Below are 14,301 nucleotides of genomic sequence, written 5' to 3'. Positions count from 1 at the left end.
AGGTAAGTAACGAGCCTGAGGCAGACAGAATGTCACAGGGCCCATCAATCAGGATGGAAAGCCTGACCTCATTTTAACCACTGAGCTTAGGTTAGACCCAAATAACCCTATAAACTGTGACTATAAGTAATAGTTAAAAATACTTGAATGGGGTAAAACTGAATCATTCAAGGCAGAAAGAACCGAATGGCTTTGTCCGTGAGACTGATAAAGTGATTTGTAGCCATTGAGTGCCAACCCAAGTGTTCTCTCACTCCTTTCTCTACCTGTTATGGAATCTGTTAAGAAAACTCAAACAGAAGGGAAATTCAAATTAAGAAAATAGGTGACCAGAATAAATAAATAGGGGATGGGTTATTAAATACGTTTTGTAAGATTCATATAAAATGTAAGAGTCCTTAGTTGATATCACATATTATATTTACTTGAAGATCTACGTTCCCCTGTGTTTCTAACAGATGTTGTGATGGTTTGCAGGAGTGAACACTGAACCTGAGCTCTGCCCATCTAAAGGAAGGAGAGACTGTAATTGCTAATAGGGAAACTGAATTTAGCTCTAAAAAGGCAGCTCAGAAAGCAGTTTAACATGAAGGGAAAAGATTTCTCATTTAGTGACAACACCTACAAATTCATCTACAAAAAACAAAACAAAACAAAACAAAAACCTCAGCAATAAACTCAAATAGAAATGTCCCACAGGGGATCTTCTGCAGAGCTGGAGTTTTGTGGTAAATACTTTTAACTCACAGAAGCAAGCGGGTCTGAGTCATTAACCTGTTAATTGACTCAACACAAAGGGGGAAGGGAGGTGCAGAAACCACCATTGGGATCCTATATGTAAAGTTTGAATTCAGTGCACCATGATGTGATTTGTTTTTAATGACCAAATCATTCTGGGCCTACATAGGATGTCCCTGAGCTAGAAAAGGCTCATCAGAGGTGAATAAAATCATCTTTTTCTGTCCTTCCTATAAGGTCCCAGTTCGGCAATGTCTGCAGTATCAGTAAGATACTCCAGGGAATAGTTTCAGGCCGCCTCTTTCCCAGTCTTCCCCACAGCACATTCCAGTGTCTTGAAGCTTTGGCTTCTTTTTTGTATAAAGTCAGATAAGCTCCTCAACCCAGCTTTTTAAAAACAACAACAACAACAACAATTGTACTCATGTTTTAACACTATAAAGAGAAACTGCTGGTTAAGTGACAGGTTTTTCCTTTCTAGCTCATTTTGTAGCTGTTTTACAGAGGCGACTTGAAATTATTTTACCTGATCCAGCCATTGAAATAATCTCTTCCTATTCCTTTTTTTTTTTTTGTGTGGTGCTGGGGATTGAATCCAGAGCCTTGTGCATGGGAGGCAAGCATCTACCAAATGAGCTATGTCCCCAGCCCCTATTCTTTTTAATTAAAAAAAAAAAATCACACAAAGACAAGCTGAACCCTTTGGTGACAGGCATCTAGGTGGCCTACACAGGATGGATCAGCCACAAGTAAACACAAACATCACAGGAGCGTTCCCAGCGAAGACATTTCCAGAAGTCACTCCAGTGCCCTACAAAACAAAGCAAACAACAAAAACCCCTGTCTGCCTCCGCTGCAGTTTAACTCTGCTTGTGGTGGCAGTGGGGTGCAGATGATGGACAACCCTACAACTTGATGTAGCTCTTTCTCTCCAATTACAAGGAGCTAATTCCTCACTAATGAGCTAGTTGTTTCTGGGCTCCAACCTAGAAACAAAGTTTCTAGCAGTAGCAGACATCCAAACATCAGGGCCCACACTTCCCAGTGTGCAGACAGATCCATCACCCAGGAATCTTGTTAAATGCAGAATCAATTTAGGGGCTCTGGGGTGGAGTCTAAGCTCCCTGGAGGGACCATGTTGTCTTTGGACCAAACTTGCAGTAACTAGGAGTCCAGAGGACATCCATAGGATAGAAAAGGTCTTGGTGCTTCTAAAACTAACAAAAACATATTAAACCTGAACTGAAAAATTCTAACTTGCCTTCAGCTCTTGGGGCTACTCTGATATCAAATCATTCAAAGCAATATGTTATAATCCTTTTCTGCTTGCTCCTTGGATCTTTTGAGTATCTCTCTGGCACAAGAGCATGCCACTCAAATTCCCCAACCCTGCACACCCATGTTTTATCCCACTGGTTGGATATCCCAAAGATTCAGAGTTTTGTCCCCATGATCACATTTGGTCAGAGCCTTTCTTCCAAGTACACTAATGTTATCTGTGTACAAAGCACACTATCTCCTTCAGGACACTAGGTGACCCAGCAATCCCTTCAGCCCAGAGGTTTTTCATGGTAACATTCCAACCTAGAAAATCTAATTATCTTACCAAGGGGCTCAGAATCCCCTGGGCTAGTGCCACAACTGTCATAGAATCCAATTCACTGTATTCCTAAAAATAAGATTTACAGGATTTTTAGAGTTACTTTATTCATTTGGAAAATAATGTCCAAAATCAAATGATTATTATTACATTGAGAATGTTTCTTGAAAAGTTTTTGAAGGAGAATATAAGCATAACATAATCTTTGCCAATAAAGGCAGAGCTTGAAAAAATGGAGGAAGGCCTTTTTCTTGTCTTTGATGTCAATTGTTTTACAAATTTATTTTAAACACCTTTTTGGTCAGTAAATCTGATAAATATATTTTGAGAGAATGGAAATATTTCTCACTGAAAAATAGGAGAAATGAATTTAAAGAAATTTCTCCATAGTGCTCCACAAACCATGAGATTTGACTCACGGGGTATCCCTGAAGAGTACCCCTAAATTCTAAATCTGTTCCCCTAGATACTTTTGTTTGTTTGTTTATTTTTGGTACCAGGGATTGAACTCAGGGGCACTTGACCACTGAGTCACATCCCCAGCCCTATTTTGTATTTTATTTAGAGACAAGGTCTCATTGAGTTGCTTTGTGCCTCACTTTTGCTGAGGCTGGCTTTGAGCTTGGGATCCTTTTGCCTTAGCCTCTGGAGCCGCAGGGATTGTAGGCGTGTCCCCTAGATACTTCTTAACCAGGGTCTAAGCTTTAGTCCCTGCTCTCTGGGGCTCTAACAATGGTAGGCCAGGATGAGAAAATGTTCTGCCTACTCCTGCCTGTTCAGTGAACACTGATTTATTGTTTGGCAAGGACAGCCACCAAACAGCCATCATCAAGTAGTGTCCTTCTCCTGCTGTAGCCTCTCATGACCAATCAGGAGCCAAGAGGAAAAAGATAGGGTGAAAGATTAGGAAGATCTCATACAACCCTCTCTTTTCACATACCTGGGACCAGCATCCCAGAGCCTTGTTCAAGTAATACAATTAGGTTGTTAGCAGCACTGGGACCCAAATCAGTTCCCTTGAATTGCACAGAAATCTCCCGAGAGTGCTCAACGCCCCAGTTCCCCTCTTTGGCATTGCCAAGGGACATCCTATTACATCCCTCTTGGAGAAAGATTAAAGTCTTAGCTAATTAGGGCAATCTCATAGTGAATAGTCCACCCCTGGCAATTTAAGAAATCACACTCAAAGAAGATAATCCAACAAAGGTCTGTTGAAATTCAGAGCAGGAAAAAAAATGTACTCTGCTTTGCAAAACGAGTCTTTTAGGAGTAGATGTTCAGAGGGTGTTGAAGAATAGTTGGAAACAGGTGTGGGAGGCCAGGTGTGAACAGCAGAAGCACAAGTTCCCATGGTCTCCCCTTCCTCTGGAGGATTCGTTAAAGCATTAGAGCTCTGCGACTCTTCACTTGTAAAAAACAATAATGAACTTCACCTGGCTTCACGCTTATATTTTAAGAATGAGTGAGGTAATGTAGCCTTAGTTTGAGTTCTTTTGCCCCCTACCTAATAAAAGCTATGTAAATTCAGTTTACTTTGAAATAATGTCTCCCACAACCATCACAAAATGAATTCCAGAGGACTAAATTTTTTTTAGCAACAGAAGTCAAGGTGAATCCTGGGATTATTCTCATTCCATCTCTAACTTTAGTGGTTTCCACAACTACAAACATGGTGTCATATGTCTCTTATGTCCTCACACTCAAGGTGAGTTCCTATGTGTTCCATCCTTGGTACCCAGTTACTCGTTAGAATAAATTACAAGGGTGGTGTTCTCCAGAATTGGCTTGGTAGATCTTCTCTTCTTTCCTCCTCATCTGTGTCCTTGTCAAAGATTCACTGTCCATCTCAGAAGAAACCTGGCCGAGCAACCTGACCATTCTTCCATCAAAACCACACCAACCTCCCAGTGGGAACCACAGACAACTACTCTTACGTGGAGTTCCCAGAACTTAATGGTTTCCAAACAGCATATCCCCACTGGTCTCCAAAATAAAAACCCCAGTGAGATCAGGGATGATATTTACTTCCTTTTGGTCAAGGTCTTTGCCTACAGGCTAAAAGACCACAGCTCACTCTCCAAAAATGTCCTCTGACCTCAATTCTACCACACCATTCCCCAGGTGGTGGTTCTGCTTCTGAGTTTGCTGGCTTCCTAAAAATGTTGGCTCTTATTTGGTAATAACAACCAAAACCTAGTAAGATTCTCATTGTTATGTTTCTTCCTAATATGTACTTTTTGTTAGATCAAAGATGAGAAGATTAAAAAAGACAAAGAGGCCAAAGAAGAAGTTAAGAGCTTCTTGGATCGAAAGAAGGGATTTACAGAAGTGAAGTCACAGAATGGAGAATTCATGACCCACAAACTTAAACATACTGAGAATACTTTCAGGTAAGAGGTAGTGACTAAGTTAACAATGACTGTGTTCACGTGTGGGGGAAAAAAAACCCAGTCTCCCTGTCCTGTGCCTCCAGACAGAAACGTGCTAAACAGGCAACATTCTTTGGTTGCAAAGTCATTGACCATTGTCTTAGAGATACACAGTCAGCAGGTCTGTCTCTCGAGTCACCAATGGGAGACCAGCAGTCATTGCTCAACCAGGCTTAGTCTGCTTTTCCTTTTTTTTTTTTTTTTTTTGCAAGGCAGATCATGCTTGGTAACCATGTTCCTGTTCACTGACCTAAAATGCTCACGTGACATCAGTCTGTTAAAAAATATTGTGACCGGGGTTAATATCATTGGTCCATTCTCTATGTGGTCTGGCTAACTTCATAAAAGACCCTTCTCATAAAAGACCATTTTCATGAATTCAGTTTTTAAGGGTTTAAATGTTACACAAAGCTCAGATTGTTTTATAGACAAATACTTGGGAAACTAAGTCACATTGTCAAATCCCTGAATGTTCATTTGCTTTGGGAATCTCTAAGAGGGCGAGGGCATGGAACTGCTGCTCCATTTCAAACAGTCTGGAAAAGTCGGGTATAGCTTCCCTCTCCTCACACATTGCCTCCCTATCAAATTGAAAATCCAGGCAACTGAATTATAGGACAGAACAGACCCGTATATGCAGGTGAACCCTCACTTCTTGGTACAGGTAAACACAGATCCGTCCATCAGTTTTGTAGAAGAACTCAGGTGCAGAGATTCTCTGCTGCATCACACACACATTCCTCCAATCACTTGTGCCAAATCCCAACCTCTGTTATATCCCTGGCTGCCAGGCCAGATGTGCTACAAAAGAGTTTGGGGTTTCTATGGTGTGGATTTCCATGTGGCTGGTCTTTGGCAGCAGCCTACCTGTAGACCTTGCTTTTCTGAGCACTTCAAATAAGAAAATCAACAAGGAGGTATTATATACAAGTTAGACTTGCTTCTTACATCAAAGTCTTTGTAACATTCAGAAGGGTTAGACTACTAGCAATGGACATTCCAGGCTCAGCTAAGAGGTTAAGGTGTGTAAACCTAAGTGCCCCCAGAACATTTTTTTTTCTATTTAACAGTCTGAGTAGAAACCTCGTTACATTTATGAGCCTAGAATACTCAGGATAAAGGTATGCATAAGAGACCTAAAGACAACTAGGAGGAAAAAAGAAAGATAAACTTTATAGACACTACTTGGAACTTGGGAAGGGAGTCAATATGATAATTAAGTTATTGGAAATTCATAGAAAACCTGGTAAACTGAATCCAAAACTTGCTGCACTAGCTGTAGTTTAATGGTTTAAAGTGCTACTGGAGTGTCACACTCATGAAAAGCCATGACTATGACTTAATATCATTATATTTTTATTACTTGATTGTCAAATATGTTTTGTAAGTAAAAGTTTTTTCTTTGGACTTTTGTCTTTTTTCTCTTGACTTTTGTCAAGAGAAACAATGTTCAAAAAAAAAATCTGTGTCTAGAAAGAAGTTTGGTTAACCTTTAGCAAACTTGCCCAGGGGCTTCAGTCAAAGCCCAAATTAATAATTAGCATGCCTATTGTGTGGAGATCTAAAGAGCTGGATAATTCCAAGAGAAGAAAAGTCACAAGAGATGGCAACAAGCGTTAAGAATGCTTGAATGTGACTCAGACCTTAGATTTTCCTTCTTTGGGCAGACAAAAAAAAATTAAGGGAACAGATTGTCCTCATGTTATTCTTGTTTGCTCATCTACCATCGTCCACAAACTTTCATGCCAGCTAGGAGGTGATGCTAACAGAAGCAGAGAAGCCTGGTTTTGCTCCACATTGTATAAAATGAGAAGCAAGGAAGGTAGTAAAAGCTTCATCTCTCCTCGCTTAAATGAAAACAAGCTGTGTTCCCAGTGGCCAAAGGCCTCATGTTCATGCTGAGTTAAACCTAAAGAAGCCAAAGATAGGAGAGAGGATGTTATGGAAGACGTTTCCATGCCGAGAGCCTACAGCACACATAGGTAGAGATGAAGTGGCCAAAGTCTTGCTCTTCTTTTGACCAGGGTTTGTTTTGGTTTTCTTTTTTTAAGGTGAGAATTAAAGGTTTTTTTCCTGATTATCAGTAGCATTTTTCCAGATATTTTTTACAGCACTCAAGATAGACACACATATGTACAGACACACATATGTCTACATGTGAATATAATTATAAAGATATGTTTTAAATGAGTCTTGCACCTTGCAAAACAATGTAGTATAGCTAGCTTCCTATACCAAAAAGTATGAACCTACATTCGTGGTGTTAGAGTTCACTGGATGAGGCATTATGATTTTACTTAATTAGTCCCCAATGATGGACCTTTTGATTGTCCAAAATGAAGACTGAGCGCCACCTAGTGGTACCCAGAGATGTTTCCATTAGGCACGTTGCCTAGTCCAGCCCCTGCACAGTAATATGGTTAGGAGAGAGTTTCTAAGCAAAGATGGAAAGACCTTAATGAACTGAGAGAGGCGTCGCAGGCCTGTGAATCTGTAAGACTCTGAAAGAGCAACGTTAAGTTTAAAAGACCCTCTAAACTTGTTTGAATTCAAAATAAAAGAGTTTATCTTTAACAGTCAAGAAACTAGAATAACATTTTTAAACTTTTTCACCTCGATCCATAGAAAAGAACAAATTTTGTAGCATGACCCACTACACACGTGAATATTTATAACTGAAACAAGTCTGTCAGGAAATGGTGCTTTTTTTCTCCATGCCATGTACTCTGATATTTTCTCTTCCATTTTTAAAATGCCAGTTACAAAATACTAAATTGATCTTTTGGTCTGCAGATAGGAAAACATTCTGAGGCCATGATAGAGTCAGAACTACCTCAGTGTTTAAAAACATGAGGTGCACAAAATAAGATCAGTATTGTATAATGTGTACCTTTAACCCATTTGTTTTTTATTTATCCTCTTGCTCCATAGCTAGAAATACTGTGCCACTCTTTTTATTCTTTTTTATTTGTTCTTTTTAGATACATATGACAGTAGTGTATATTTTGACATATTATACATACATTGAGAATAACTTATTCTAATTAGGATCCCATTCTTGTAGTTGTTCACGATGTGGAATTACACTGGCTGTGTATTCATATATGAACACAGGAAAGTTATGTCTGATTCATTCTACTGTCTTTCTTATTCCCATCCCCTCTCCCTTCCCTTCATTTGTGCCACCCTTTACACAGAATAAATGATATTATATAGTGGTGATTCTTTCGTTCCTAGACCAAGTTATCAGGGATGGGCTACCTAGGTATAGATCTTCTTAATATTTGTTAATTAGAGTTTAAATAGTAGACATGCAACATCCTTGTCTTTCAATTAAGAGTACCTGTAACAAGCCCCTTCAAGCTCACTGCTAAATTCTCCTAAATAAAGTCCCAACAGAATCCAATCTATGTGGATTCTGCTTTAGTGAAAACAGAGTGTTTCACGGAAGTTCTCCTGTGAGTACTAACATGTGCCAAAGTCAGCAGTAGTCCAACTCGGTTACAGAGCAAATTTATATAAAGGAGCTCAGAGTCAGTAGTTGCCCATGATGTTGTTCCATCTTTTCCTGTGATCCTTGTAAAATATTAAGAATGCTAGTTCTGGGGCTGGGGTTGTGGCTCAGCGGCAGAGCATTTGCCTAGCATGTGTGACGCCCGGGGTTTGATTCTCAGCACCACATACAAATAGGTTAAAACAAAAATTCATCAACAACTAATAAAAATATTTTTTTAAAAAAAAGAATGCTAGTTCTGAATTAAACTTTCACACAGGATTCAGGATAGCATTCTATCTTTAGCCTTAACATGTTTCCAGTTCTGTCATGAAATTCCTGTGGGTCCTCCTTAGTTCCAAAGGAAAATTCAAGTTTCAATTTCAGTCCCATCTTCTTCCTGTTTTATAAGCTGTGCTGTCTGATAAAGCATTGTTTGACTCAGGTATGGAAGGTGGGTAGGTTTGGACTAGAAATTCTAGAGACTCTGAGATAGGACACATCACTCACAGACTGTCCCCAAAGTGCCAAGTGAGAGGTAGAGGAGACGAACTTGTTCTATTTCAGCTGATTCATCATTTTATAACAGATCAAATTTAACCTCAGATATAATTATAGTATAGTGAAAAATAGAGTATAATTGGTAGAGAAACATTATAATTCAGTCATGGCTTAACAAATTTTAGCTACCAAACCTTTGGGTGGGTAAATCATTTTCTCCTTCATCTATGATGCACTTATTCATAGATTAGGGATAATAAACCTAACCTGCCAACTTTCCATTTATTGTGACTGTTAAATAAGATAATGAACAAGAAAAGGGTTTATAAATTTGTTATAAATGACATTTAAGAAACCACTCTAACCATTTCATATCAGAGCTAAATCCTGTTAAGGAATATTACAGTTGTATTGGGGTCAAAGAGGGTAGAAAATACACAAATTGAAGCCACGGGGAAATGTATGCCATTAAGAATTTTCTTGGAGCAGCTCTGTAAAAATAGACATGTATTATTATATTTAGCTCAATCAAGAGACAATGGGTCAATTCATCTGCCAGAAAGCCGCTTTAGCATGCTCCAGGCAGAGCTGTACATAGGTGGATGTATTTGCTTCAGTACCAACCCTGAGTTCAACCATTTTTTCCTGTCTCTGGTTCCTGAACTCTTCTGTCCTCTCTCTTGATCTGTGATTCCAGGCAGATCCAAGGTTACCGGGAATTTATTTAAGCCACTCCTAAATTTCAAACTTATTCTAATAGTCATGGAGTACAGGCCTTCCTTTCTAGGAACAACTAGTATTTACAACAGTGGATAAATCAACATTTAAATAGTAAATAATCCCATGGGACCCAAAGAGTAACCCACTGATGCAACAGAATCAATGTATTTCCCCATTTTTTTCATGCTATAGAATAGGTCATGTATTTTTTTTTTTTTGAGAGAGAGAGAGAGAGAGAATTTTTAATATTTATTTTTTAGTTTTCTGCGGACACAACATCTTTGTTTGCATCTGATGCTGAGGATCGAACCCAGGCCGCACGCATGCCAGGCGAGCGTGCACCGCTTGAGCCACATCCCCAGCCCTGGGTCGTGTATTTTTAATTGTAGTAAAAAATTTTTGCCATTTTAGCCCCTGTTAAGTGTGCAATCTGATACTTAACATTCAGTATATTCTCAATATAGATCTCCAAAATTATTTCCTCTTGCTGAACCTAAACTCTACACCCTTTAAACACCTCCTCTTTCCCCTTTCCTCCTAGTCCCAGGTAACCACTCTTCTTTTTTCTATTTCTATTAATTTGCTTATTTTAGATCCTTTATAGAAGTAAAACCATACGGTATTTATAACTGGCATATTTCATTTCGCATAATGTCCTCAAGTTCATCCAGTTGAAAAGTGTATCAGAATTTTCTTTCCTTTTAAAGGCTGAATAATATTCCACCAAATAGATAGACCACATTTTGCTTCTCCATTGAGTTGCTTCCCTTTCTTGGCTCTTGTGAATAATGCTGCTCTGAGTAGGGATGTACCATCTCAAGTCCCTGCTGTCAGTTCCTCTGAATATATACATAGGGTATCCTATTTTTAATATTTTGAGGAACTCCTGTACTGCATTCCATAGCAACTGCACCACTTTACACTCCCACCAACAATACATATTTGCTCCCACTCTGCAGCTGAGGAAGTCAAGGAGAAGTGGCGCATTAGGGGCCCTGGCTCAGCCCTCGCCGTTCCTGGCAGACCCCTACTACACTCTGGAGTGGGGATCCAGGGTCTAAAATGATGGGCGTGGAGATCTGGCCTGGGGTGCAGAGCCTGCAGACGCCCGCTCCTTCCGCGGAGGCTGCAAGGCTGAAGCCTTAACCCCCTCCGTCCCCTGCAGCCCCAGCCGCCCCGGAGCGCGGGCCGTCGGGGAGGCCGAGGGCGCCCCGCAGGTGGAAGCCGGCAAGAGGCTGGAGGAGCTCCGCCGCCGGCGCGGGGAGACCGAGAGCGAAGAGTTCGAAAAGCTCAAACAGAAGCAGCAGGAGGCGGCCTTGGAGCTGGAGGAGCTGAAGAAAAAGAGAGAGGAGCGAAGGAAGGTCCTGGAGGAGGAAGAGCAGAAGAGGAAGCAGGAGGAAGCCGACCGCAAGGCCAGAGAGGAGGTAGGAGGCGCCGAGCGGCCCCGGGTTCAAGTGCGCAGTCAGCCTCGCTGTGCTGTGCGCCGGGCGAGGGTCTCAAACCTGTAGACTGTGAGTTTAGCCAGTTCTCATAAGAACTCTATCATGTGGGTACCAATCCCCACTTATCAGATCAGGAAACTGAGGCACAATTTTTGTAATTTTTCTCCAAGTCCCATGTGCCTTCTAATTAGCCCCTGTCCTATTTTGCTTCTCAATAAAGAACGGGGAGAAAACTCAGATGCAAACTAGGTACAAGAATTAAGTTACTCGTTAGTTGTTTCCTAATACTTGAAAAGTTTTTGTAGAGAAGATTTTTTAAAGTAGATTAGAAAATAGTAAATAGGCAGGGTCAGTATCTAATCTACTCACTGCTGTGTACCCAGGACCCAGTACAGTGCCTGATACTACTACAAGAGCCCTGTCATTATGAACAGATGAATTTGTTCCATCCTTTAGACAGAAATAACAGTTAAAGTTGCAATGAAGAAAACTTTAGCCCAACGTATGAAAAAATGCTTACCCAGCTACAATTATATTATTATATTGCTACATATACATATATTATATATAATTATATTGCTACAGTTTACAAAATACATTCTTTCTTTTGATCCTGGGGTATGTTCCCATTTTATGAACAAAGAAATCAGGAACCAAATAGTTTGAGTGACTTCTTTGAAGATTCTTGACTGATAAGTGGTAGAATCAGTAGTAGCTGGGATCCTACTTTTTCAACTCTTAAGCCTAAAACTTTTTGAGATAATGATCTCTCATCCTTCAAAATATGCAGAAAATATTTCAATGACTTTCTGACATGAATTCTATTCACATAGTTTTCCTAAACTATGTGAAAAGTTTGGATAAAACATTCCAAGGTCAACTTTGAATAAGTAAAGAAATTTTGATTGGAAAGTATTTGTGATGGTAGAGTTTTATAATCAGACATACCTGAACTTGTATCCTAACTCTGCCACTTAACAAGCTGGGACCTTGGGAGAATTGCTAGATGACTCTGTTTTGTTTTATCTGTGAAATAATATCTACTTGGCAAGATTTTCCTGATGACTAAATAGATCATTGTCTTCACAGTGCCTGGCCGGCCCCAAATAGGAACCCAAAAAGTGGTAGTTATCATTATTCTTACCATTATTACTATGTTGCTTAGAAGAGGAGAGTATCAGGAAAACAAAGGGAAATCATGACCTCTTAGAACTGGATTACACTTGGAGGGTTATTTTAGTCTAAAGTTCTACCAAAGCAAAGCATTGGATCCTTCTGTAACATCCTCTGCTAGACGGACATCAGTCTTTGCTTGAGAATACCAGTGATAATGATTTCATGGTTTAAAAACGACAAAAGACTGCCTAAATCCCTCAAGAAATCATTCACACAAGACAGGCAACTTGATCAGAGCTCTGAATTTTTTGCCTAATAAAGGACAGAACTGAGTGTTCTCAGCCAGGAATAGAGGCATAGAGGGGTTCATGAGTCAGGTTGTAAACATCTGTAATTTCACCACTAAGTCTCAATATGGACATCATTTCAGTTTTGTCAAACCATCTAAAATAATGCATAATCAATAACTAAACAGAGGGCTAAAATGTAAATGTATTCAGTTGAGACCAGGGGCAACCCTAAAACCATCTCTTGTGCAATTTGGTTAACATAGTACCATGGATTTATTAAATTTTTTGCATAAATGTTCTCGTTTTTAACAAATCTTCTAGGAAATAGATGGGAAGGATATTTGTGTTTGTTGTACTTATACAGAAATGAAGAGTCAGTATTAAATGACTTACAGGATAGTAAGGCTAATGCATCCCATTAAGGGAATTGACCATACTGAGCATTAATGTCCGCATTTTAAGTAGCAGATGTTTAGTGTCTACTAGGAATCCTCTCTATTTTTCAGATGAAGAAACTGAAACATACAACAGATAAATAACATGGCAAAGGACATACAGTTGCTGGAGGGGGAGTCTGTTGCCTTGGCTGGTGTTCTTTCTCCCAGAGCACTCTTCCCCTTCCCCTGAAGCCTGCCCTGAAGTCCTTGTTATTTGTTCTTTCTTTCTTAGGAAGAGAAGAGGAGGCTAAAGGAGGAGATTGAGAGGCGAAGGGCAGAAGCTGCTGAGAAACGCCAGAAGATGCCGGAAGATGGCTTGTCAGACGACAAGAAGCCGTTCAAGTGCTTCACTCCTAAAGGCTCATCTCTCAAGGTATTTCTCTCCCCTAGAAAACCTTCGTAGAGTATTCCTCTTCCAACAGAAGCCTGGCTCTAGGCCCCCGTTTAGTCATGGACCATGAAAGCCTTCCCTGGCTTCATTTCTCTCTTTGCCATCCTCTGTTCAGGCTGCTGTAAGAGGAGGCCTTGGACTGGGTAATTTAGGAACAACAGAAATGTCTGGCTCGCAGTTCTGGAAACTGGCAAGTCCAAGTCAAGGTGCCAGTAGATTCAGCAGCTGGCGAAGGCCTGGGCCTCCCAGATGGCGACTCCTCATTGCCTTCTCACTGGGTGGAACAGATGGAGGGCCAGTGGTGCCCCCTCCATCTCTTGTGAGCACTAATCCCATTCATGAGGGCTCATCCTCATGACCTGGCCACTTCCCTGCCTTGCAACACCAGCACACTGGGGATTAGAGCTCAACATATGAAATTTGGAGGATCTTGAACACAGCCCCCCGCCCCTTTCAGCTATTTCCCAGCTTCTCTTGTTTATAACATTTGGAAAGGAAAGAAAGAGGTGAGATTTGTATCTGTTGTTAATGTGGCACTTTGATATACATTAAGGTAACATTTGATGATTCTCAATTTCATTGATCCATTCTCTGTGTACCTCATTGCTTTGAGCGATTGAAAATGGAACATTTGAACTTTATAAAATGAGCTTTTAGAGCATCTGAAGTTTGAAAAGGGCTTATGCTGCTTTGCACGCTAGCTTCATCATCTTTAAAAGAAGGGCTACCAGAAATGGCACCTTTCACATTTCAGAGCTGTTATCATGGGAAGAGATGAAATGCGACTTGGATAGGGTCCTTTGCCAGGATGAGTTTGGTCCTACTCTTGCCCTCATGGAGTGGAGTTTCTGTATGACAGAAGTGCTTCCTAGAGAAGGGAAGGGGCTGAGCCAGAGAGATGATGGAATGGTTGATGTAGGGAAAAGGACAGCAGACTCAGGAAAGCACTATCTGTTGCTTATAATCAATGTCATGTATCTTTTGCTTTGAGGGTTAACATTTAATTGAGCACCTAGCACAGTGCCTTGCATAATGAAGATACTAATAAATATTTGTTAAAGGAATAGATCAAAGAATGAATGAATCTTGGGTGAAAATTTTACATTTTTATTCTATCCTCATTTTCCATCAGCCTAGCTAGGTT

At 40.3% G+C, this 14,301-nt stretch overlaps 1 protein-coding gene across 9 annotated transcripts in view; it reads left to right on the top strand.

Annotated features, from left to right (window-relative positions):
* Cald1 (caldesmon 1) overlaps positions 1 to 14,301 on the top strand; it is a 204,082-nt gene that overhangs the window by 172,658 nt on the left and 17,123 nt on the right. For all 9 annotated transcript variants that reach the window (XM_046455045.2, XM_046455042.1, XM_046455046.1 and 6 more), the window contains 3 exons: positions 4,583 to 4,728; positions 10,647 to 10,905; positions 12,999 to 13,139. In XM_046455045.2, the coding sequence (XP_046311001.1) occupies positions 4,583 to 4,728; positions 10,647 to 10,905; positions 12,999 to 13,139 (546 nt within the window). The remainder of the gene's footprint in view (positions 1 to 4,582; positions 4,729 to 10,646; positions 10,906 to 12,998; positions 13,140 to 14,301) is intronic.

This window comes from Marmota monax, unplaced genomic scaffold (genome assembly GCF_021218885.2).
Source record: "Marmota monax isolate L192 unplaced genomic scaffold, Marmota_monax_Labrador192_F-V1.1 WCK01_AAM20220418_F8-fsc00131, whole genome shotgun sequence".
NCBI lineage: Eukaryota > Metazoa > Chordata > Mammalia > Rodentia > Sciuridae > Marmota > Marmota monax.
This window is presented reverse-complemented; position numbering and strand designations above follow the sequence as displayed.